General features: G+C 40.8%; 2 protein-coding genes and 1 pseudogene across 2 annotated transcripts; 2 read left to right on the top strand and 1 right to left on the bottom strand.

Moving 5' to 3' along the window:
• The first annotated feature begins 2,213 nt into the window (after positions 1–2,213).
• On the top strand, positions 2,214–3,170 carry LOC118589898 (olfactory receptor 2T4-like). Its single transcript, XM_036197585.1, has one exon. It carries the CDS (start codon positions 2,214–2,216, stop codon positions 3,168–3,170), a length of 957 nt encoding a protein of 318 aa, XP_036053478.1.
• Positions 3,171–6,917: 3,747 nt separating this feature from the next.
• LOC118590382 lies at positions 6,918–8,270 on the bottom strand (annotated as a pseudogene).
• A 9,590-nt stretch (positions 8,271–17,860) lies between these two features.
• Positions 17,861–20,236, top strand: LOC118589814 (olfactory receptor 2T29-like). Its single transcript, XM_036197421.1, has 2 exons — positions 17,861–17,871; positions 19,179–20,236. Exons 1-2 carry the CDS (start codon positions 17,869–17,871, stop codon positions 20,151–20,153), a joined length of 978 nt encoding a protein of 325 aa, XP_036053314.1. The 5' UTR covers positions 17,861–17,868; the 3' UTR covers positions 20,154–20,236.
• The last annotated feature ends 3,407 nt before the right edge of the window (positions 20,237–23,643 follow it).

The raw sequence follows: 23,643 nt of genomic DNA, 5'->3' as shown, positions 1-23,643 counted from the left end.
AGATTTCGGTGATCAAGCAGAAACTATGCATTCCTGGGGAAATGGTGTTTCCCATAGAACCCAAGCAGGTACCCACTCTGAGCCTACTTACAGGTAAAGCATTCATGCTATGCACTATTGTGTGATGTGTGGCAGATGCCATGAGACCCTGAGCTTCTCCACTGTAAGTAAGAAACCATGGTAACTCCTATGGAAGCATAGGGTGGTTCAGGGATGCTGCTGGCTGGTGAAGATGCTTTGTCATTTTTCTGCATTCACTGTTAGTAACACCCAGTGATAACATGCACCAAGCTCTTCACATGAAATCAAACACACAGAATGTGTAAGGGCAAGCCAGCTGCTGGTCCTGTGCATTGTGCAGAAACAATCTTCCTGATCTCGCTGTTCTCTGGGTGCCTTGATGCCAGTGTTCCCCACTTAACAGCACCACCTTCCCAGCATACCTCCTCCCCCTCACCTGCCTCCTGACCTCCACTCACCCAGCAAACACTGGTCAGGGATTCTCATAGACTGTGGCAGACTCCCCAGTTTTTGTTCACTGTGTCCACAAATAAGAATTAAGTTAGCAGGTAACCTTAAGGAGAATGAGGAAAGCTTAAGTTTTAGAACATGTGTAAGTACACTTTCATGAATAAGCCTTCTTAAAATGGAAATCCATCATTGGTCTTCCTATCCTTCAGTCTATTGTCTGTCTATATCTCTGTCTATCTCCTCCCATAGGTCTCAGGATTTTCTGACATTTATATGAAGGCATCAAGGACCTGGCATTGTTCTCTGCTCCATGAACAGATTGGCAGTTCATGGCCCCCTAAGTACTTTAGTTTCAGGTGTGTTTTCTGGTTTTGTTTTTAGAATCTTGACAGAGATTAAAATGATATTGAGACTTGTGATTGCTGTCTCAGCAGCCCCTCCATTTAACTATTGCTAACATCTCAGAAAGAGGAGATTTCATTTCCTTTCTATTGCTAAGAGCTATCAAAATGAAATGTCTACTATTCAGAAAAAAAAAACCCTTTAAAAAATCTCCTCTTTTTGAGAAGTAGATATGGAAGAGGCATTCACTGAGCCTGGGTGGAAAGGCTGGCTACCTTCTGTCTACTGCTGTTTCTCACTCTGTTGTACCTGTTTAAACCTTCAAATTTAATTCACATATGTACTGTGTTCCCAGCACAGGTGGACACTAACCTTGTTTAAGGCAATATAAATTAATGTGTCATTGAACATGCATACGTACACACACACACACACACACACACACACACACACACACACACTCAAACACATGTATACTTGCATCTAACACAGAGGCAGGCTGTGAGCATGGAGCAGGGGAACTATCAGGGACATGTCATGGCTGTCTTCTCTCTCCTTCTCAGGCTCCATGAAGAAGGGGCTGACAGTCCATAGAGATGCTGCTGCCATAGCCTAGCCTGGCAACCAGCAGTGATTGCTAAATCCTCTGCCTCCTGCTGAAGTTTAGAAGTGATGTGAGGAGATGAATTTGGAGAAGCAGAGACTAGGAAAGGGTGAGACTTATTATCTCAGTCCAACCAGCATTAGATGAGCAAGCATGTTCTATGTATTGCTGTATCCATATTTTCATATGACTATGTTTATGTGAATATATACTGAAAGAGCATTTATCTAGCAAAACAAACATATGTAAGAAATTTCTAATTTAATATTAAATAGAGAATATGCCTTTTTCAATTATGATCTCCTACTATATTCTTTCAAAACCCACATTATTCAATGAATATGAAAATGGGGAGTGCATCTCATAATTTGTTAATATTAAAAGGAAATTCAAAATGATTCTTAAGAATAACTTTATTCATTAACTTTCTTAATAATGTGTTTGCTTATTTGCATTGGCTTTTAATTGGTTTTTTTTCCCTTTGGTATGTTTGGTTGGTGATTCACTATTTTTGTTAGTAGCAAAAAAATTACTCTGAAATTTTCAAGAACTTTTTGATATAGGACAGTATTTTTCATCAGGAAAAATCATGACCATGAACCATGGTAGCTTTCATCTGAGTTGTAATGGCTATAAACACAGGTGTGAATTCCTGCTTTTCAAAATGACTTAATATATGTAGCTTATCATTCTCATATCTATAGGCCGAGGGCACTTTCTCAGTACACTAGGCTTGTGAATATATCAGTAAGCAGCCACTAATTCCAAACAATTCTTGGTTGCCTAGGAGACACCCATGGACATCATTATCTGGATGAGCAACTACACCAGACAGTCAGATTTCACCCTAGTGGGATTCTTCAGTCAATCCAAACACCCTGCCCTCCTTGCTGTGGTCATATTTGTGATTTTCCTGATGGCCTTGTCTGCGAATGCCCTCTTGATCCTTCTGATACACTCTGACAGCCGTCTCCACACACCCATGTACTTTTTCATCAGCCAGTTGTCCCTCATGGACATGATGTACATTTCTGTCACTGTGCCCAAGATGCTCATGGACCAGGTCCTGGGGAGCCACAAGATCTCAGCTGCTGCCTGTGGGCTACAGATGTTTCTCTATGTGACACTAGTAGGTTCAGAATTTTCCCTTTTGGCCGCCATGGCTTATGACCGCTATGTGGCCATCTGTCATCCACTCCGTTATCCTGTCCTCATGAACCGCAGAGTGTGTCTCCTCCTGATGTCTCTCTGTTGGTTCCTGGGATCCCTGGATGGCTTCATGCTCACTCCTGTTACCATGACCTTCCCATTCTGTGGATCCCATGAGATCCATCACTTCTTCTGTGAGATCCCCGCTGTGACAAAGCTCTCCTGCTCAGACACCTGGCTCTATGAGACCCTCATGTACCTGTGCTGTGTGCTCATGCTTCTCATCCCTGTGGTAGTCATTTCAAGCTCCTATTCATCCATCCTTCTCACAGTTATCAGGATGAACTCAGCAGAGGGCAGGAAGAAGGCCCTGGTCACCTGCTCCTCCCACATGACTGTGGTCATCCTCTTCTATGGTGCTGCTGTCTACACCTACATGCTCCCTGCCTCCTTCCACACCCCTGAGAAGGACATTGTGGTGTCTGTGTTTTACACAATAATCACCCCTCTGCTGAACCCCCTAATCTACAGTCTTAGGAATAAGAATGTCACAGAGGCCCTGAAGAAACTCTTGGGTGTGGAACCCGTTTTCAACAAACAATAAAGTAAGTAATTTGGAGTGGACAGTTTCTCTCCTTGTCTTGGCACATCTCTTGATCTAGGTCTCATGCTGATGTTATACCTCATCCATCATGTTTCATTGCACAGTCAGCCCATTTGAAGAATTCTTTCTCTATTCTGAAAATTTCTTCATTGATATACTTCTTGTATATTCAGCATGTTCATTTGCATCCTTTCAATGTTACATTGTATGAATTGATAGAGGCTGTTTAATTTTTTGCGACAATAGTCTTATCATTCCATAATGAGAAATAAATGGTCCTGAGATATTCAACTGATAAAAGAATAAGTTGGAAGAAGTGTAGTTAACAAGAAGCAAATGGAGATAAATGGCATATTGAATAAATTCTGCTCGTTTTCTTGATAATTTATGTGTATTTCAAATACAATAAAAATAAAGAACAAGATACAGTTTTATCCTTCAGCTCATTTGTGTGGTATAATAAATATAGTGTTCCAAAGAAATTAAAATCTGGGAAGTACAAGTGGCCCAGAGTGTTTCAAATTGTCAGCGAAGCTGTATTAGCATGTAAATGTACTCATGTTTGCTTCAAAAACCAAACACAGCTCTCACTTCAAGGGAATGAGGTATAGCTTATCCTTGAGCCTAATGTGAGTGACCATGGCCCAGGAACATGGACTCAGGTAGTCCCCAATTACATGGTCCAAAATTTCATGGAAAGTTACAAAGCATACACAAGTCATGAGTCATAATTCAAGGCATTTTTCAACGACGATTGTAGCAAAATCAGGGGTTCAGGTTGTAGCAAAGAGGGAAAATCTGTGCTATGATTCTCAGATGCTGTCTGGTGACATGGAAAGATCCTAATTTGAGTAAGCCATTCTGGTAATCAATACATTCCAGAAGAATTCACCTGGCTCATTCACAGAACATTCACAGGGATTCTGACTCAGAAACTGAAGCTAGCAATGAATGACTTAGATGGGTGCTCTAGACACTTGGGGTCATTTGGCTTTGTATCTTCATGTTCTAACACTTCATTAGAACTCCAATGGAGTTCTAATAAGTTGGTAAATCTTGCAGAATTTATTTTTGTTTTTATTTGTTTGTTTGGGGAATATTATTTTAAGGTGTGCTAGTTCTGTTTGTTATATTTGTTTAACTCTGTGAAGCTGTGTTGCTGTGCCTGTCCTAAAACACCTGCTGGTCTAATAAAGAGCAGAATGGACAAGAATGAGGCAGGAAAAAGGATACAAGGGAGGGCCTGGCAGGCAGAGAGAATGCATAGAAGGAGAAATCTGGGAGAAAGAGGAAGGAGCAAGAGAGGAAGGAAGAGGACCTCAGGGGCCTGCCACCCAGCTACACAGCCAGCCACAGAATAAGAATAAGGGTAAGATTTACAGAAGTAAGTGAATGGGAAAAGCCCAGAGGCAAAAGGTAGATGGGATAATTTAACGTTAAGGAAAATTGGAAAGAAACAAGCCAAGTTAAGGCTGGATATTTATAATTAAGAATATGACTCTTTGTGTTATTATTTGGGAGCTGGGCAGTGGGCCCTACAAAAGAATGGATTGTATTTGTTTGGGTTTTTTTTTTTTTGGTTTGGTTTTGTTAATCTTAACATGTCTATGGCTTTGTCCTCTGGGAACTTCAGTATGGTGTCCCCTGTTGACCAAACTTAACATTCAGTGCATGAATAGTCCAGGTGTTCTCTTATGACCTGTGGTGAGGAAGCTCATTCTTAGGAGTAAGGACATTCAGGGCATCAGTCTTTAGGACAGAGAGGTAGCTGCCTAAGCCATTCTTATCTGGGACTGATTTGGTCCCACTCTTTGTATCTGATATAGCATTTACATGAGACACAACAGGTTGTCGGAATATTATACCTGAAATTAAAATATCAAGAATACAGTAAATAAAGTAAAAATAGCAAATGAGAGGATGGGTTTCTAAATATTGAAAACTAAAATCATCTTTCAACCAGGCTTCCTGAATGCTTCCTCTCTGCCATTTAGCTATTTGTACTCTATGAATCATTTTTTTTGATGATTAGAATACTTGAAATAATTTAATTACCTATAACTCTGCTTTCTTTTGGCCTGTCTGGTTTCATAGCTGTAATTTCGTAGGGAGTTGCTAGTTCTAATTTTAAGAAAGATTGCCTTCAGTTTCTAAATGTAACTCTTATTTATAGGCCCTTTTGATTTGTTTTGTTACATTAATATTTCTTTAAGGTTGAAGATTTTATTTAATAGATTTAAAACAGAAAGAACCATGAGTCATTCTTCAGTTGCTATATTTGTGACATCAGAAGTTTCTAAAAAATATTCTAATAAAACAAAAATGAATGCCTAAAAATTTTTAAATACAACTCATTTCTTGAGTATATCCCTATAATTATGTAATATACACATAGATGATACCATATAAGGATTTCACATTATAATGGGGAAAACCCAATTTATAAGAAAATATTTTCTATAGATATAGAAAGACATGATTTAAATTTTATCCTGTACTTAGCAATGTAGTCTATCAGATCCCTTCATATGATAATTAGAGGGAAAGCAAGATTTTTTTTTGGTTTTCCAAGACATGGTTTCTCTGTGTAGTCTTGGTGCCTGTCCTGGATCTCACTCTGTAGACCAGGCTGGCCTTGAACTCACAGAGATCTGCCTGGCTCATTAAAGGTATTAAAGGTTCGTGCCACCGCTACCTGGGTAGATTCTGAAAGACGATCCTGTAAATGTATCTATAGTCTTCATTGCCACATTTTGAATATCAGTTAAGATTCTTCTAGGAAGGAGAAAATGGAATGTCTATGACTACTGTTAATAACTATAATATTGCAATTTTTATACCAAATACTATAAAAAACTAAACTACCAATTTAAAACCAAAATTAGAACACTTATTTAGCAAAAGAAACATAAAATATTAATAAACAAAAGATAAAATAGATTAATTCTTGAATTTTTCCCCCAAAATTATTTCCTTGAAGGATTAAACCAACCAATGGATCAGAAATATAAATTGTAACTAAAAACAGTATTAAAGGATTCCAAAGATTATGGAGACTGGAATAATTTCTTTCGATAAAGACCATTTACTACCAAATTCAGATGACGACAGCAAGCCTAGCATGTTCTGCTCGGTGTGCAAATGTGATAAACATTTGCCTTTAAATTTTTCATTTTAAAAGTGACTGGATGTGTAAGTTGTGATTCTCTTGAATACAAACATATTATTACTCAAAAAGCAAAGCAGTCTTATCAGTTTTAATAAACACTACCCCCCAAAGTCCAGACATCACATTCCTAGGACCTCCTTTTCCAGCACTTAAACCGAGTATGAGAACATAAAGCATGAATATAAGAAGATATGCACAGTCTTTGCTGAGGCGTCCACAGTGTGCAGAGGAAGCCTGAGTAAAGCAAAGGGAACCACTCTTCCACTGGACAGCGGCTCTCACTGTGTAGCCCAGGCTGGCCCTGAACACGCAGTCTTCCTGCATGTCAGACACACTGGGATTATGTGTGCGTACCACCATGCCAGGCTCTATCTTAATTTCAACAAATTGCTAGAAGTGATCCCACACACTGGTATAAAAATTATAATAAAATAGAAACCATTGTTTTAGAGAAAATACTTCCTGATACTGTGAAAAACAAATTAGGCTTTCTGAATCACAGAAAATGCTGAAAGAGAAAGGGGACAAACACCAGTGTGAATCAGAACAAAGTAACAATGCATTTTTAGCTTCTTCTTTCACAAAGCTTTACTTAGCCTCAGCACATCCTGCACAGGCATGCCCTTTGTGGCATCCAGTTCATTATACTCCTGTATGAGCGCTGACAGAGAGGATAGAGCATCTGCAAAAGCACCTTCCTCCATCCCGTCAACGTGCAGATAGTGATGCAGGTGAGCCTTTTTCCTATAGGGCCTCATGAATCTTTCTCTAAGTTCCATGAATGTAGGCTTCACACATGTGTTGTTTGCTAAAGCTAATGAGTGGGAGTGACCCACGGGCGGTACTGAACACAGGGTAGTCTTCCAGCCTTCTTGATTCCAGGAGACAAATTGCAGAGCAGGTTTTAATCTTTCAATATTTCTGCAAAGATCTGAAATTTGTACATGTCCTCTAACGATGAGGGCACAGGCAAGGTAGAGACAATGTCTGGGGTCTGCTTGAATGAGTTGGTGATCTTTACTAAAGGCATCTGAAAACATCTGGTCCAGTCTTCGAGGGGGAATGTTAACATCTGCCAGTGTGTACAGAGGTAGAAGGCTTGAGACAAGATAATGAAATTGAGGGAAAGAACCAAGTTCATGCTGATCTCATTCAAGTTCATACTAAGGGATCCCTCAAATCTCGCAGAGCTTGTCAGGCTGAGGAGCAGATTGGCCACAATGTTGTTCATTGCATCAAAAGGCTTCGTGTGGCCCTTTTTAACAGCCCCCATGTTTGAAGTAACTAGACTCTTAGGCTTCACATCTGTTCCCAACTTTCCAGAATTTACCACAAGATCAATTTTGCTAATGATGTCAAATAAAGATTGGTTGTCGATGGGCAGCACACAGTCTGTGGGCTCATTCAGCTCCTTCATGGCCAGCATGCTGTTGTAAGGTGAGGTGATGACATCATCCTTGCTGGAAGGAAAAAGCACTGTCACAAATCTGTACACTTCTGGGGAACTCATCTTCAAGCACCTTTAACAGAAACGTGCCAAGTTCAGATCCTGTTCCTCCCCCATGGAATGTACGATGAAGAAGCACCGCAGGCTGTCACAGTGCCCTGATGACTTCCGGAGCTTCTCCAGCACCTGTTCCCGGGAAAGACTGCCAAACACTCTGTGACCCACAGCCCAATTATTTCCCGAGCCAGAAATATCCGTGATGAGCTGCTTGCTATCAAACACATCTCTCAGGGGTCCTTGGAGAATTTCATTCACTACTCCTTCTTCCATGTCAATCAAAACAGCTCGTGCTTTTAAAGAAGATATTCTTCCTTTGGAAATACTGCGGCCATCACCAACCACGCTGGTATCCACATTCCTGAAGAAGGTGCTTAGTACATCGTCATAAATTCCTTTCTGGTTGACTGCGGCATGCTCCCTCAGCACCAGGTCCCAGAAGCAGCAGCCAATCTGGTTTCTGCACTGCCTGACCTGTACGACCAGACCACCGACTGGGTCATCCTGCCACGCGGGACCACAGGAGCCCCCCTTGTTGCATTAATATTACATCAGATTGAGTATTTGGGAGATAAATATGAAACCACCTTGTAGAAGAAATCAGACAACTACATGGTATCATTTTCACTCCTTTCCTAAAGGAACTGTCTTTTCCCCATGTACCAAATATTATTGGGGATAAGGATAGAAAGAAGACAAATTCATGGGAAGCTGGAATTCTATAGGTTATTGTGGACAGATCTCAATCATTTAGGTCACAACCAGAAAGGGAAATGCTGTGTTTAAAGTGATGTTCTGTTCCTTTGTAATACTTCCACCTCCAGAACCAGTCATTGTCTTGAAGTCTTTTCTCAAAGCAAATCTCATTTCTGAAGGGTTAGTACATGTCAGCTCCTTTCCTGAAGCAGCCACTACTGTTCCTTTCTTACAGCTAACAGCTTCACCTGAAAATACCATCACTTCCACAGCCACACCATCCTGGGTTCATCCCTCTTATGTCTCACTGTGGAGGACAAGAGGGTCCAGTAGATGGAGGCTATTCTAAGTCCGTCAAGAAATTCAAGTTGCTCCTGCACCCTGGCCAAGAAACAACCTCCTGAGACACCAGTGAAAACCAGTCATAAGCCCCCCTGCACTAACTGGAACAGGTAAGACCCAATCTCTGGACTGGGCAGACCAGGTTTCTATCCCCTAGGCCACTGGGGTGCAATCTCCCCCAAGACATTGGAGCCCCAGGGACCAGACAGCTGCCTCTTCCTCTGCTCCCTCATCAAGAAAAAAGCCCCCTGTGACACCTGTGTCCACCAGAGTCATATGCCCACCCTGCACTAACTGGGAATAGATAACACCACTTCTCTGGACCAGTCAGACCAGGTCCCTAGCCCCTAGTGTTTGGATTCTGCTGAGCTCTAGCTGCATGACTGCCCATGCGCAGTTCAGGAGCTAGACAAGGGGTATTGCTTCTTATGTCATCAGTGTGTGCTGCTGATTATGTACACAAGGTGTGGTCCTGCAATCTGCACATGTGTGGTGTAGCTCCATAAGCCCACCTACACCTTAAAGAGCTGTGACTCAGACCCCACCCCCTCTCTCTATTCTGTTCTCTCTTCCCCCACCATCTTTCTCTCTCTCTGCACGTGTTCCTTCCCCGGGACTGGTTCTCTTATTCCCCCACCACACCCCTCTTCCTCCTAACAAAGCTCTGATACTAATACTGGGTTTTGTCATGACCTTTCCATGTGCTTAACCAGTTCTGGTAAGCAGTGCCACTTATCATTCTTACACCTAGGCCCCAGGGGCACATTCTGTGCCCCTCTCCCAAGCCACTGAAGCCCTAGGGACTTGCCAGCTGCCTCTCCTCCCACCCCCTCACAAAGAAAACAGCCCCATGTGGAACTAGTGACCACTGGAGACATAAACCCACCCTGCATCAACTGTGAACAGGTAAGACACCATCTTAGGAATGGGCAGACCAGGTCCCTAGCCCCTAGGCCCCAGGGGCACATTCTGTGTCCCTCCCCCAAAGCCATTGGAGCTCCAGGGACCAGCCAGCTGCCTCTTCCCCCACTCCCTCACCAAGAAAACAGGAACTACCCTGCACTGATTAGGAATAGCTGCTCCTTGAGACAGAGCCCACTGGTGCCCATCAGACTAAGATCTGATCCCCGGGACAGAGAATCCACCAGTACCAATTGGACCAAGAGCCCAGATTAGACCAAGAGCTCCCGTTAGATCAAGAATATCAATCAGAACAGAGAGGCTCCCTCAGACACAGACAGCACTTGCACAGAGTGGAGGAAGGGTTGAGTAGACACCAGTGCAAAAATACATTCAACAACATAAAGACCAGTATGGCACCATCAGAACTTAGTGTTGCTACATCAGCAATACCTGAACAACACAAATCAGAAGAAGCAGAAGAAATCGACCTTAAAATGACTTTAAGAAAAACATAGAGGCATTTAAAGAGGAAATGTAAATTTCCCTTAAAGAATTTGAAGAAAAGACAAAAACAGATTGGAAGAAATCAATAAACCCCTTAAAGAAAGTCAAGAAAAAGAAATTAAACAGGTGAAAGAAACAGTCCAAGATTTGAAAACTGAAATAGAGGCAATAAAGAAGACACAAACAGAGGAAATGCTAGAAATGGAAAATCTGAGTAAATAAAGAGGAACTACAGATGCAAGAATCACCAACAGAATGCAAGACATGGAAGAAAGAATTCTCTGGCATTGAAGATACAATAGATGAAATAGATTCATCAGTCAACGAAAACACTAAAGCCAACAAAGTCATAGCACAAAACATCCAGGAAATTTGGGATACCATGAAAAGACCAAACCTAAGAATACTAGGAATAGAAGAATGAGAAAAATACCAACTCAAAGGGACAGAAAATATACTCAACAAAACCATAGAAGAAAACTTTCCCAACCTAAAGAAGGAAATGCCTATGAAGGTACAAGAAACTTACAGCACACCAAATAACCTGGATCCAAAAAAAAAAGTCCCCTCACCACATAATCATCAAACCACTAAACTTACAGAATAAAGAAAAAATATTAATAGCTGTAAAGGAAAAAGGCCAAGTAACATATAAAGACAGACCCATCAGAATAACACCTGACTTCTCAATGGAGACTTGAAGGCCAGATACAAAAAAATTGAATAACCTCCTGTATTTTATCAGACCACCATGGTTTAAAGTTAGATTTCAACAACAAAAAAAATTACAGAAAACCTACAATCTCATGGAAACTGAATAATGCCTAACTGAATCACCAATGGGTCAAGGAAAAAATAAAGAAAAAAATTAAATATTTCCTGAAATTCAATGAATATGAAAGTGCAACATACCCAAACTTATGGGACACTATGAAATCGGTACTAAGAGGAAAATTCATGGCACTAAATGCACACATAAAGAAGATAGAAAAATCTTACACTAGTAACTTAACAGCACACCTTAAAGCTCTAGAACAAATAGAAACAAACTCACCCAGGAGGAATTGACATCAGGAAATAATCAAATTGAGGGCTGAAATTAATAAAATAGAAACAAAAAGAACAATACAAAGAATCAATGAAACAAAGAGTTGGTTCTTTCGAAAAATCAACAAGATAGACAAGCCCTTATCTAAATTAACCAAAAGGCAGATAGAGAGAGCATCCAAATCAACAAAATCAGAAATGAAAATGGAGATATAACAACAGAAAATGAGGAAATCCAGAGAATCATCAGGTCATACTTCAAAAACCTGTACTCCACAAAATTGGAAAATCTGAAAGAAATGGACAATTTTCTGGAGAGGTACAATATACCAAGGTTAAATCAAGACCAGATGAACTATTTAAATAGACCAATAGCCCCTAAGGAAATAGAAAGAGTCACTAAAAGTCTCCAAACCAAACCAACCAAACAAACAAACAAACAAAACAGGACCAGATGGTTTCAGCGCAGAATTCTACCAGATTTTAAAGAGCTAATTTCAATAGTCTTCAAATTGTTCCACACAATAGAAACAGAAGGAACATTACCAAACTCTTTATGAGGCTACAGTTACCCTGAATCCCAAGCTAAACAAAGATGCAACAAAGAAAGAGAATTACAGACCAATCTCCCTCATAAACACTGATGCAAAAATGCTCAATATAATATTGGCAAACCGGATCCAAGAACACATCAAAAAATTATCCACCATGACCAAGTAGGCTTCATCCCAGAGATGCAAGGTTGGTTGAACATATGAAAGTCTGTCAATGTAATACACCATATAAACAAACTGAAAGGAAAAAAACTCATGATCATCTCATTAGATGTTGAAAAAGCCTTTGACAAAATCCAACATCTCTCATGATAAAGTTTCTAGAGAGATCAGGAATACAGGGAACATACCTAAACATAATAAAGGTAATTTACAGCAAACCAACAGCCAACATCAAATTAAATGGAGAGAAACTCAAAGTGATTCCAATAAAATCAGGAACTAGACAATGCTGTCCACTCTCCCCATATTTATGCAATATAGTACTTGAAGTTCTAGATAAGAGCAATGAGACAGCAGAAGGCGATCAATGGGATAGAAATTGAAATGGAAGAAGTCAAACTTTCACTATTTACAGACAATATGATAGTGTACATAAATTACCCCAAAAATTCCACCAGGGAAATTGTACAGCTGATAAACTCCTTCAGTAATGTGGCTAGATACAAGATTAACTCAAAAAAATCAGTAGCCCTCCTATATACAAATGATAAAATGGCTGAAAAAGAAATCAGAGCAACATCACCATTTACAATAGCCACAAATAATATAAAATACCTTGGGGTAACTCTAACTAAGCAAGTGAAGGACCTGTTTGATAAGAACTTTAAGTCTCTGAAGAAAGAAATTGAAGAAGATATCAGAAAATGGAAAGGTCTACCATGCTCATGGTAGGATTAACATAGTAAAAATGGCAATCTTATCAAAAGCAAACTACAGATTCAATACAATTACCATCAGAATCCCAACACAATTCTTCACAGACTTGGAAAGAACAATACTGAACTTCATATGGAGAAAAAAAAAAAAAACACAAACAGGATAGTCAAAAGAATCCTTACAAAAATCAACCTCTAGAGGCATTACTATCCCTGACTTCAAGATCTACTATAGAGCTACAGTAATAAAAACAGTTTGGTACTGGCACAAAAACCAACATGTGGACCAATGGAATCAAATTGAAGACACTGACCTTAATCCACACACATATGAACATCTGATTTTTGACAAAGAAGCCAAAACTGTACCATGGAAAAAAGAAAGCATCTTCAACAAATGGTGCTAGCATAACTGGACGTCAACATGCAGAAGATTGCAAATCTGCATCTCTCGCCATGCACAAAACTCAAGTCCAAGTGAATCAAAGACCTCAACATAAGTCCAGTTACACTGAACCTGATAGAAGAGAAAGTAAGAAGTAGTCTTGAATGCATTGGCACCAGAGATCACTTCCTGAATACAATACCAGTAGCACAGACACTGAGAGCAACAATTAATAAATGGGACCTGTTGAAACTGAGAAGTTTGTAGGACAAAGGGCACAGTCAATAAGACAAATGACAGCCTAAAGAATGAGAAAAAAACCTTCACCAACCCCACATCTGACAGAGGGCTGATATCCAAAATATATAAAGAACTCAAGAAACTAGACATCAAAATACCTAACAATCTGATTTAAAAATGGGCTACAGAGCTAAACAGAGAATTCTCAACAGAAGAATCTCAAATTGCTGAAAGACATTTAAGGAATTGCTCCACATCCTTAGTCATCAGGGAAATACAAATCAAAATGACTCTGATACCATCTTACACCTCTCAGAACAGCTAAGATCAAAAACACTGATGACAGCTTATACTGGAGAGGATATGGAGCAAGGGGAACACTCCTCCACTGTTGGTAGAAGTGCAAACTTGTGCAGCCACTCTGAAAATCAGTATGGCGTTTTCTCAGAATATTGGTAATCAATCTTCCTCAAGACCCAGCTATACCACTCTTGGGCATATACCCAAGGAGTGCTCAATCATACCACAAGGACACATGCTCAATCATGTTCATAGCAGCATTATTTATAATAGCCAGAACCTGGAAACAACCTAGATGGCCCTCAACTGAAGAATGGATAAAGAAAATGTGGCACATATACACAATGGAGTACTACTCAGCATAGAAAAACAATGACATCATGAAATTTGCAGGCAAATGGATGGAACTAGAAAATATCATCCTGAGTGAGGTAACCCAGACTCAGAAGGACAAACATAGTATAAACATTCACATAAGTGAATACTAGATGTAAAGCAAAGGATAATCAGACTACAACCCACAGCTCCAGGGAGGCTAACTAGTAAGGAGGACTCTAGGAAGGATTCATGGATTGCCCAGTTATGGAGAAATAGATGAGATCTACATGAGCAAACTGGGAGTGGAGGAGGGGGGTAATAGAGGGCAAGGGACTGGGGAGGAGAACATAGGGGAATGGGAGGTTCGAGCTGGATCAGGGACAGAGTGGGAGAGCAAGGAATGGGATACCATGATAAATGAAGACACCATGGGAATAGGGAGAAACAGAGAGCTAGGGAAGTTCCCAGGAATCCACAAGGATGACCCACCATAGACTACTGGCAATAGTAAAGAGGGTCCCCAAATGGGCCTACTCTGGTAATCAGATAGCTGAATACTCTAACTCATCATAGAGCCCTCATCCAGTGACTGATGGAAGCAGATGCAGAGATCCATGGCCCGGTCCCAGGCTGAGCTCCAGGAGTCCAATCGATGAAAGAGAGAGAGAGAGAGAGAGAGAAAGAGAGAGAGGGAGAGAGAGAGAGAAGGGATTCTATGAGCAAGGGTCATAGAGACTATGATGAGAAAAAGCACAGAGACAACTAGCTAAACTAGTGGAAATGCATGAACTGTGCACCAATAGCTGAGGAGCCCCCATGGTACTGAACTAGGCCTTCTAGATCAGTGAGATAGTTGTTTAGCTTGAACTGTTTAGAGGGCCCCCAGGCAGTGGGATCAGAACCTGCCCCTAGTGCGTGAGCCGGCAGTTTGGAGCCTAGTGCCTATGGTGAGACAATGTGTGCAGCCTTGATGCAAGGAGGAGGGGGTTGGACCTGCCTCAACTGAACATACCAGACTCTGTTGACTCCCCATGAGAGACCTTGCCTTGGAGGAGGTGGGAATGGGTAAGGATGGAGGGGAAGTCTCGAGGGAGGGAGGACATCGGAATCTGTGATTGGTATGTAAAATGAATAGAAAATCTCTTTTAAAAAGATAGTAAAGCTAATATAAAAAATAAGGCACGTAAAGGTGGATATTACACAGAAAAACAAACAAACAAGTCCTTTACTAACCAACATAATCAGTTAGTCAGAGTCTGATCACACTGCAGAAGGAAATGGCTAAAATTTCATCTGTCTCTGACTTCTTTCCATGGACCCACCTGAACCCACACATGATATACATCTATGTGACACTTGTGAGCCTCACTAAAGCCCTGAGATCATTACAACATTTTGAACATGAATGAAGAAAGACTTCCTAGCAAACTCTCTTCAGAAGGAGGCAGGTGAGGTGCACAGACAGGGACGGCATGTTTCCCACTGCCAGGGCATGACTAGGAACAACAGTCAGTTCTGTATATTTGTGCTCAGATCATACTATGCCTAAGCTTCTCTTATTTCCATTCTCTTATTTTCCATTTTTATTGCATTCTATGACACATCCACTGTGTGTCATGGATTCACAACTTTTTTTTTTTAAGATTTATTTATCTATTATCTATTCATTATTCTGTCTGCATGTGTTCCTACAGGCCAGAAGAGGGCACCAGATCTCATTACAGATGGTTGTGAGCCACCATGTGGTTGCTGGGAATTGAACTCAGGACCTCTGGAAGAGCAGTTAGTGCTCTCAACTGCTAAGCCATCTCTTCAGCCCCAGATTCAGAACTTTTTAATTATATAAGATTTGATTGTTGGATGACACTGGTATTTTTATTTCCTTTCTCCAACAAAGGTCCTTGTGAATCAGTTTCCAGGATTTTACAAAGCCTTCACATTTTAAGCTGGAGAAATTCACAAAGGACCTTGGTAATACATGAGTGATGATCTGTAGGGCAGGCAGGTGACATTGGGGTGGAATGTTGATGCTTTGGTAGCTGCATGTGCTCCTTGATGTGCATTAGATGCTGGATTCTCTAATCTACTGATGGCCATGCCCTGACACCATGCACACCTAAGACATCGGTGTCCTAACAGTGATGCGTCAGCTACCTAGGGTGCTGGACACATCCTGGATTCCCACACAGCCTCTGTCACTCACAGTTGATGCAGACAGACCAGACAGGCGAGAACAGGGAAAGACCACATTTCTTCCCCCTCCCCTGCCAAATCGACTCAGGGCCTGCACTCAAACCAAGTGTGGAAGGAGTCAAGACCCTGCTCCATCTGCAGGTTAAAGCCCCATGAACTTTGAATGGCTGAGCTCAGGAGTGTGGCCTGATGAGCAGAGGACACTGTGTGACCAGAGGATGGAATGGGAACACTATCATGACATGAGAACATGATCAGAAACCTTCAGCACTCAGAACAAGTACAGAGCAATTTGGCTGCAGGATCAAGAGTGCTGAGGTGGATCCATCTTCTTCCCTGTTGTGCATTGTCAACTACACAGTTTACACTTCACAGATGTGTGCAGTTTAAGGGAGAGTGTCACTTTCTCAAGTGTGACTCTTGTCCTACTGATAGTAATATAAATATTCTCATTTTCATCTAAACTATTTGTATTTGTACATCATTCTATAATTTTCAGGTCACTCTTTAAAGAAAACCAACTGAACTGAAAATTCAAAAGAACGCAGTTCCAATGAACATGGCTTCTGACTGACAGCAGTACACATTGATGATGTGAATGGGAGAGGGCAAGATGGCCCATGAGGGATGGGGCCTCAGGTCAGTCTGTCACACACTAGTAAGGGAGACTGAACCCCAAGCTTTGGATTCCACACCTATGAAAGATTACTGTGGGGCCCAGGGTAGCTGAGCCACACAGCTGCCATGACAGGTTTAATACAAACCAGCTAAAAAAATAGGCCTGAGTTTCAGTTTACTGGCAGGCAGCATCCAGATCTAGGAAAAGCCATAAACTGGCCCCACCCACAGAGGGTCAGCATCTAAGAGGAAATGCCTGACACTGCAAACATTCCAAATGTTAGATAAGAACACCAGATGCCTGAGCCCAGCACACACCTATTCCCATTTGTCAAGACACCCCTAGACCAATGTCAGCCAGTCAGGGTCCTGAACCCTGGAAATCCCCTCACCCCAACCTCTACTGTGGTAAAAACCCTACAACCCCTGCTCCTCCCAGGCTCAGGGCTCTCTGCTGTCACCACTGCTTTGGACTGATGGAGAGACGAAGCTTGAGCTTGAATAAAGGCCCTTTGCTTTTACATATGGTATTTAGTATTTATGGTGGTCTTTTGGAGAGTCCTCGTTATCTGGGCATAATGATAACATGTCACAAAATCTACTGAAAGTTTATATGAACACACACATACAGAGTGAAACACACACACACACACACACACACACAGAGAGAGAGAGAGAGAGAGAGAGAGAGAGAGAGAGAGAGAGAGAGAGAGAATAGATTTCTGCATAGTAAACAAGGGCCTGAACACACAATAACTGACTTATGTTAGACCAGATTACTCTTTATGTTGGTGATAGTTCAGGCTATTGACATTCCACTTTAACAAAACTGAAGTGTAAATGAGCCCGTGGCAGAGATTTCTATCACCATCCCTGGCTCACTTAGTTACATTCTTCCTTAAAGTCCCACAGGGGAGTTATTAACACAATCTTTATCCAGGGGTGAGCAGGGTCCAGCCAGCGTTGATGTCACTTGCCTCCTGTTCCTTCTGCACTTAACCAGCTACTTCCCCTTGGCTCATATGACCCAGGCTGCAGCTGCATCTGATGGTGAGTCGACCCGGCAGGAGAGAATGCTCAGCACAGGCTGGGCCCTAGACAATCTGTTTGTTCTTCAAGAGGTTTGTTTTCTCATTTATTCTCTATTGTATGTGAAAGAAAAAAATCTGCCTTTTTATCTCTCCTTTTTGGTGTTTTGAGACAGGATTTCTCTGTGCAGCCCTGGCTGTCCAGAACTTGGTTTGTAGACCAGGCTGCCACTGAACTGAGAGATTTACATGCCTCTACCTCCCTAGTGCTGGTTATAAGGAGTTCACTACCACACCCAGAATCTTTCTAAAGCTTCACTGTAGCACTTCTTACTGAGATTTTTTTCTAACTTACCAATGAAGGTATATGTGTTAAACACACACACACACACACACACACACACACACACACACACACACACACATTTGCATCAAACATAGAGGCAGGCTGTGAGCATGAAGCAGGGGGACTATCAGGGACATGTCATGGCTGTCTTCTCTCTACTTCTCAGACTCCATGAAGAAGTGGCTGACAGTCCATAGAGATGCTGTTGCCACAGCCTAACCTGGCAACCAGCAGTGACTGCTGAGTCCTCTGCCTCCTGCTGAAGTTAGAGCCAATGGTGGACCCTGTGAGGAAATGATCTTGGAGAGGCAGAGACCAGAAAAGAGTGACACTTCCCATTATCTCAGTCTAACCAGCATTAGATGAGCAAGCATGTTCTATGTATTACTCTATCTATATTTCCGTATGACTATGTTTATGTGAGTGTATATTAAAAGAGTATTTATCTAGCAAAATACATATGTAAGAAATTTCTACTTCAATATTAAATGGAGACTATGCATTTTTCAATAACAATCTCTTACCATATTATTTTAAAATTTAAATTATTCAAAGAATGAGAATGGAGAGTATATCTCATAATGTGTTAATATTAAAAGCCAATTCAAAATGACTAAGAATAACTTTATTCATTAACTTTCTTAATAATGTGTTTGCTTATTTCCTTTTGATTTCAATTTTTTTCTTTGTTTGTTTTTGTCACTGATTGACAATTTTTTGTTAGTAGCAAATAATTACCCAGAAAATTTCGAGAATTTTTGATAAAGGACAGTATTTTTCATCACGAAAAATCATGGCCACTAACCATGGTAACTTAAGTCTGAGTTGTAATGGCTAGAAACACAGGTGTGAATTCTTGCTTTTTATAAATGCCATAATATATATAGCTTATCATTCTCATATCTATAATACTTTCTCAGTACACTAGATTTGTGCATATATCAGTAAGTAGCCACTAATTCGAACAATTCTTGGTTGCCTAGGAGACACTCATGGACATCACCACCTGGATGAGCAACTACACTGAACAGTCAGATTTCACCCTGGTTGGATTCTTCAGTCAATCCAAACACCCTGCTCTGCTTGCTGTGGTCACATTTCTGGTTTTCCTGATGGCCTTGTCTGGGAATGTCCTTCTGATCCTTCTGATAATCTCTGACACCCGCCTCCACACACCCATGTACTTTTTCATCAGCCAGTTGTCCCTCATGGATATGATGTACATTTCTGTCACTGTGCCCAAGATGCTCATGGACCAGGTCCTGGGGAGCCATAAGATCTCAGCTGCTGCCTGTGGGATACAGATGTTCCTATACCTGACACTAGCAGGTTCAGAATTTTTCCTTTTGGCCGCCATGGCTTATGACCGCTATGTGGCCATCTGCCATCCACTCCGTTATCCTGTCCTCATGAACCGCAGAGTGTGTCTCCTCCTGATGTCTGTCTGTTGGTTCCTGGGATCCCTGGATGGCTTCATGCTCACTCCTGTCACCATGACCTTCCCATTCTGTGGATCCCATGAGATCCATCACTTCTTCTGTGAGGTTCCTGCTGTGACAAAGCTCTCCTGCTCAGACACCCAGCTCTATGAGACCCTCATGTACTTGTGCTGTGTGCTCATGCTTCTCATCCCTGTGACAGTCATTTCAAGCTCCTATTCATCCATCCTCCTCACTGTTCACAGGATGAACTCAGCAGAGGGCAGGAAGAAGGCCCTGGCCACCTGCTCCTCCCACATGACTGTGGTCATGCTCTTCTATGGTGCTGCTGTCTACACCTACATGCTCCCTGCCTCCTTCCACACCCCTGAGAAGGACATGGTGGTGTCTGTGTTTTACACAATACTCACCCCTCTGTTGAACCCACTGATCTACAGTCTTAGGAATAAGAATGTCACAGAGGCCCTGAAGAAACTGTTGGGTATGGAACCTTCTTTCAAGAAACAGTATAGTAAGTAATTTGGAATGGACAGTTTCTTCTCTTTGTCTCTGCATATCTGTTGATTTAGGTCTCCTGCTGAGGTTAATCCTCATCTGTCATGTCTAAGTGTATAGCCAGCCCATTTGAAGAATTCTTTCTCTATTCTGAAAGTTTCTTCATTGATATACTTCTTATATATTTAACATCTTCATTCGCATCCTTTCAATGTTACATTTTATGAGTTGATAGTAGTTCTTTAATTTTGTGAGACAATAGTTTTATCATTCCAAAGGTATGTCATATTGAGAAATAAATGGTACTGAGATGTTCAACTGATAAAAGATAGAATAAGTTGGAAGAAGAGTGGTTAATTAGAAGTGAATATACATAAATGCCATATTGAATTAATTCTGTGTGTTTTCCTTATAATTTATGTGTATTTCAAATGTGATAAAAATAAAGAGCAAGATACAGTTTTATCCTTCAGCTCATTTGTGTGGTATAATAAATATAGTGTTCCAAAGAAATTAAAATCTGGGAAGTACAAGTGGCCCAGAGTGTTTCAAATTGTCAGTGTAGCTCTATTAGCATGTAAATGTACATGTATGCTTCAAAAACCAAACACAGCTCTCACTTGAAGGGAATGAGGTATAGCTTATCTTTGAACCTAATGTGAGTGACCATGGCCCAGGAACATGGACTCAGGTAGTTCCCAATGACATGGTCCGAAGTTTCATGGAAAGTTACAAAGCACACACAAGTCAGAAGTCATAACTCAAGGCATTTTTCAACTATACTTGTAGACATATCAGAAGATCAGTTTGTAGCAAAGTGGGAAAATCTGTGCTATGATTCTCAGATGCTGTCTGGTGACATGGAAAATTTCTAATTTCAGTAAGCCATTCTGATAATCAATACATTCCAGAAGATTTCACCTGATAAGCACAGGGATGCTGGTTCAGAAAATGAAGCTTGCAATGAATGACTCCTATGGGTGCTTTAGACACTTGAGGTCATTTGGCTTTGTACCTTCATGTTCTAACACTCCGTAAGAACTCCATGGGAGTATTAGTCAATTGGCCAATCTTGTAGAATTTATTTTTGTTTTTGTTTGTTTGTTTTGGGAATATTATTTTAAGGTGTGCTAGTTCTGTTTATGTTATATTTGTTTAACTCTGTGAAGCAGTGTTGCTGTGCCTGTCTAAAATACCTTCTGTTCTAATAAAGAGCTGAATGGTCAAGAGTGAGGCAGGATAAAGGATTCATGTGTCTCCAGGCACAGGGAATGTATAGAAGGAGAAATCTGGGAGGAAGAGTAAGGAGCAAGAGAGGAGGGAAGAGGACTTCAGGGGCCAGTCATCCAGCTACACAGCCAGCCATGGAGTAGGAATAAGGTAAGATTTACACAAGTAAGAGAATGAGAAAAGCCCAGAGGCAAAAGGTAGATGAGATCATTTAAAGTTAAGGAAAGTTGAAAAGAAACAAGCCAAGCTAAGGCTGGGCCTTTATAATTAAGAATATTCCTCTCTGTATGATTTATTTGGGATCTGGGTGGTGGGCCTCACAAAAGAGTTCATTGTGATCTGTTTGTTTTTGTTTTTTGTTTTTGTATTTGTTAATCTTTAACAAGTATGGTTTGTCACCTGGAAATTTCAGTGTGGTGTTGTCCCCTGTTGACCAAGCTTCACATTCAGTGCATGAAGACGCCATGTGTTCTCTTATGACCCGTGGTGAGGAAGCTCATTCCTAGGATTCAGGACAATCAGGGCAGCAGTCTTTAGGAGAGAGAGGTAGCTGGTGCAGCCATTCTGATCTAGGACTGATTTTTTTCCCACTCTCTGTATCTGACACAACATTTACATGTGACATGTTGCAGGAATGTTATACATGACGTTAAATTATCAAGAATATAGTAATGAAAGTAAAAGTAGCAAATGAGAGAAATGGGTTTCTTAATTGACAAAACCTAAAATCATCTTCTGACCAGCCTTCCTATATGTTTCTCCTCTTCCATTTAGTTATTTCTACTCTATGAATTATTTTCTTTGATAATTAGAATACTTGAAATAAATTAATTTCTCATAAGTCTGCTTTCTTTTGGCCTATCTGGTTTCTTATCTGTAATTTCATAGGGAGTGGCTAGTTCTAATTACAAGAAAGATTGTTCTTCAGTTCCTAAACTTTTGTAAGTCTTATATATAGATGATATTTTGATTTGTTTTGTTACATTAATATTACATCGATTGAGAATTTGGGAGATGAATATAAATCTACCTTGTAGAAGAAATCAGACAACAACAACATGGTAACACTTTGACTTCTTTCCTTAAGGAACTGTCTTTTCCCCATGTACCAAATATTTTTGTGGATAAGGATAGAAAGAAGAAGCCAAATTCATGAAAAGTAGGAATTCCATAGGCTATTGTGGCATAACTAAATTTTTTAGGTCACAATCAGAAAGGGAAATGCTGTGTTTAAAGTGATGTACCTTTGTAGTACCTCCACCTCCAGAGCCAGTCATTGTCTCGAGGTCTTTGCTCAAAGCAAACCTTATTTCTTTTTTTTCTTTTTTCTTTTTTTTTTTTTTTTGGTTTTTTTCAAGACAGAGTTTCTCGGTGGAGCTTTGTGCCCTTCCTGAGTATCGCTCTGTAGACCAGGCTGGCCTCAAACTCATAAAGATCTGCCTGCCTCTGCCTCCTAAGTGCTGGGAATAAAGGCGTGGGTGACCACCATCTGCCTTAAGTTTTTAGCTTTTTGTTTGTTTGTTTCTTTTTGTTTTTGTTTTTTGTTTTTTTGAGATAGGGTTTCTCTGTGTAGTTTTGGTGCCTGTCCTGGACCTCACTCTTTAGACCAGGCTGGACTCGAACTGACAGAGATCTGCCTCACTGTGCCTCCACCACCCATCTCAAACCTCATTTCTGAAGTGTTAGTAAATGTCAGCTCCTTTCCTAAAGCAGCCACAGCCTCTCCTTTCTTACAGCTAACAACTTCACCTGAAAATACCATCAGTTCTACCGCCACACCATCCTGGGTTCATCACTCTCATGTCTCACTGTGGAGGACAAAATAGTCCAGTAGATAGAGACTAGTGTAAGTCTATCAAGAAATTCTAGAGGACTTCAATTGGATATCTAGAAACATCATGTGTTCTGGCTCCTCCTGGTTCCCTGCCTAGGTCTTGTGATGCTAATAGTGCTTCTCAGGAGCTTTTGGGCTGTTTAAGATAGGCTGGAGGCTGGATTAGGTGAAGAGTTCAGATCTCTCATTGCCCCAGTTTCATACCATCTGTGGAATTTCTCAAACACTGAGAAAGATACCTGCTGTTTACTTCTGTCAGACACATGCTCAGAAAAACATGCACACATATAGCCACACATACATGTGTACCCACAGTTATGCAAACAGACATACACAACATATACAAGCATATATTGCACATACACAAATAATAGAATTAAAACACATCTTCCATGTGACCACTTCTTACTATGTACCTGCAGGCTTTGAAGTCATCACACCACAGAGATT

The sequence above is a fragment of the Onychomys torridus genome, chromosome 8 (assembly GCF_903995425.1).
Source record: "Onychomys torridus chromosome 8, mOncTor1.1, whole genome shotgun sequence".
Classification (NCBI taxonomy): domain Eukaryota; kingdom Metazoa; phylum Chordata; class Mammalia; order Rodentia; family Cricetidae; genus Onychomys; species Onychomys torridus.
This window is presented reverse-complemented; position numbering and strand designations above follow the sequence as displayed.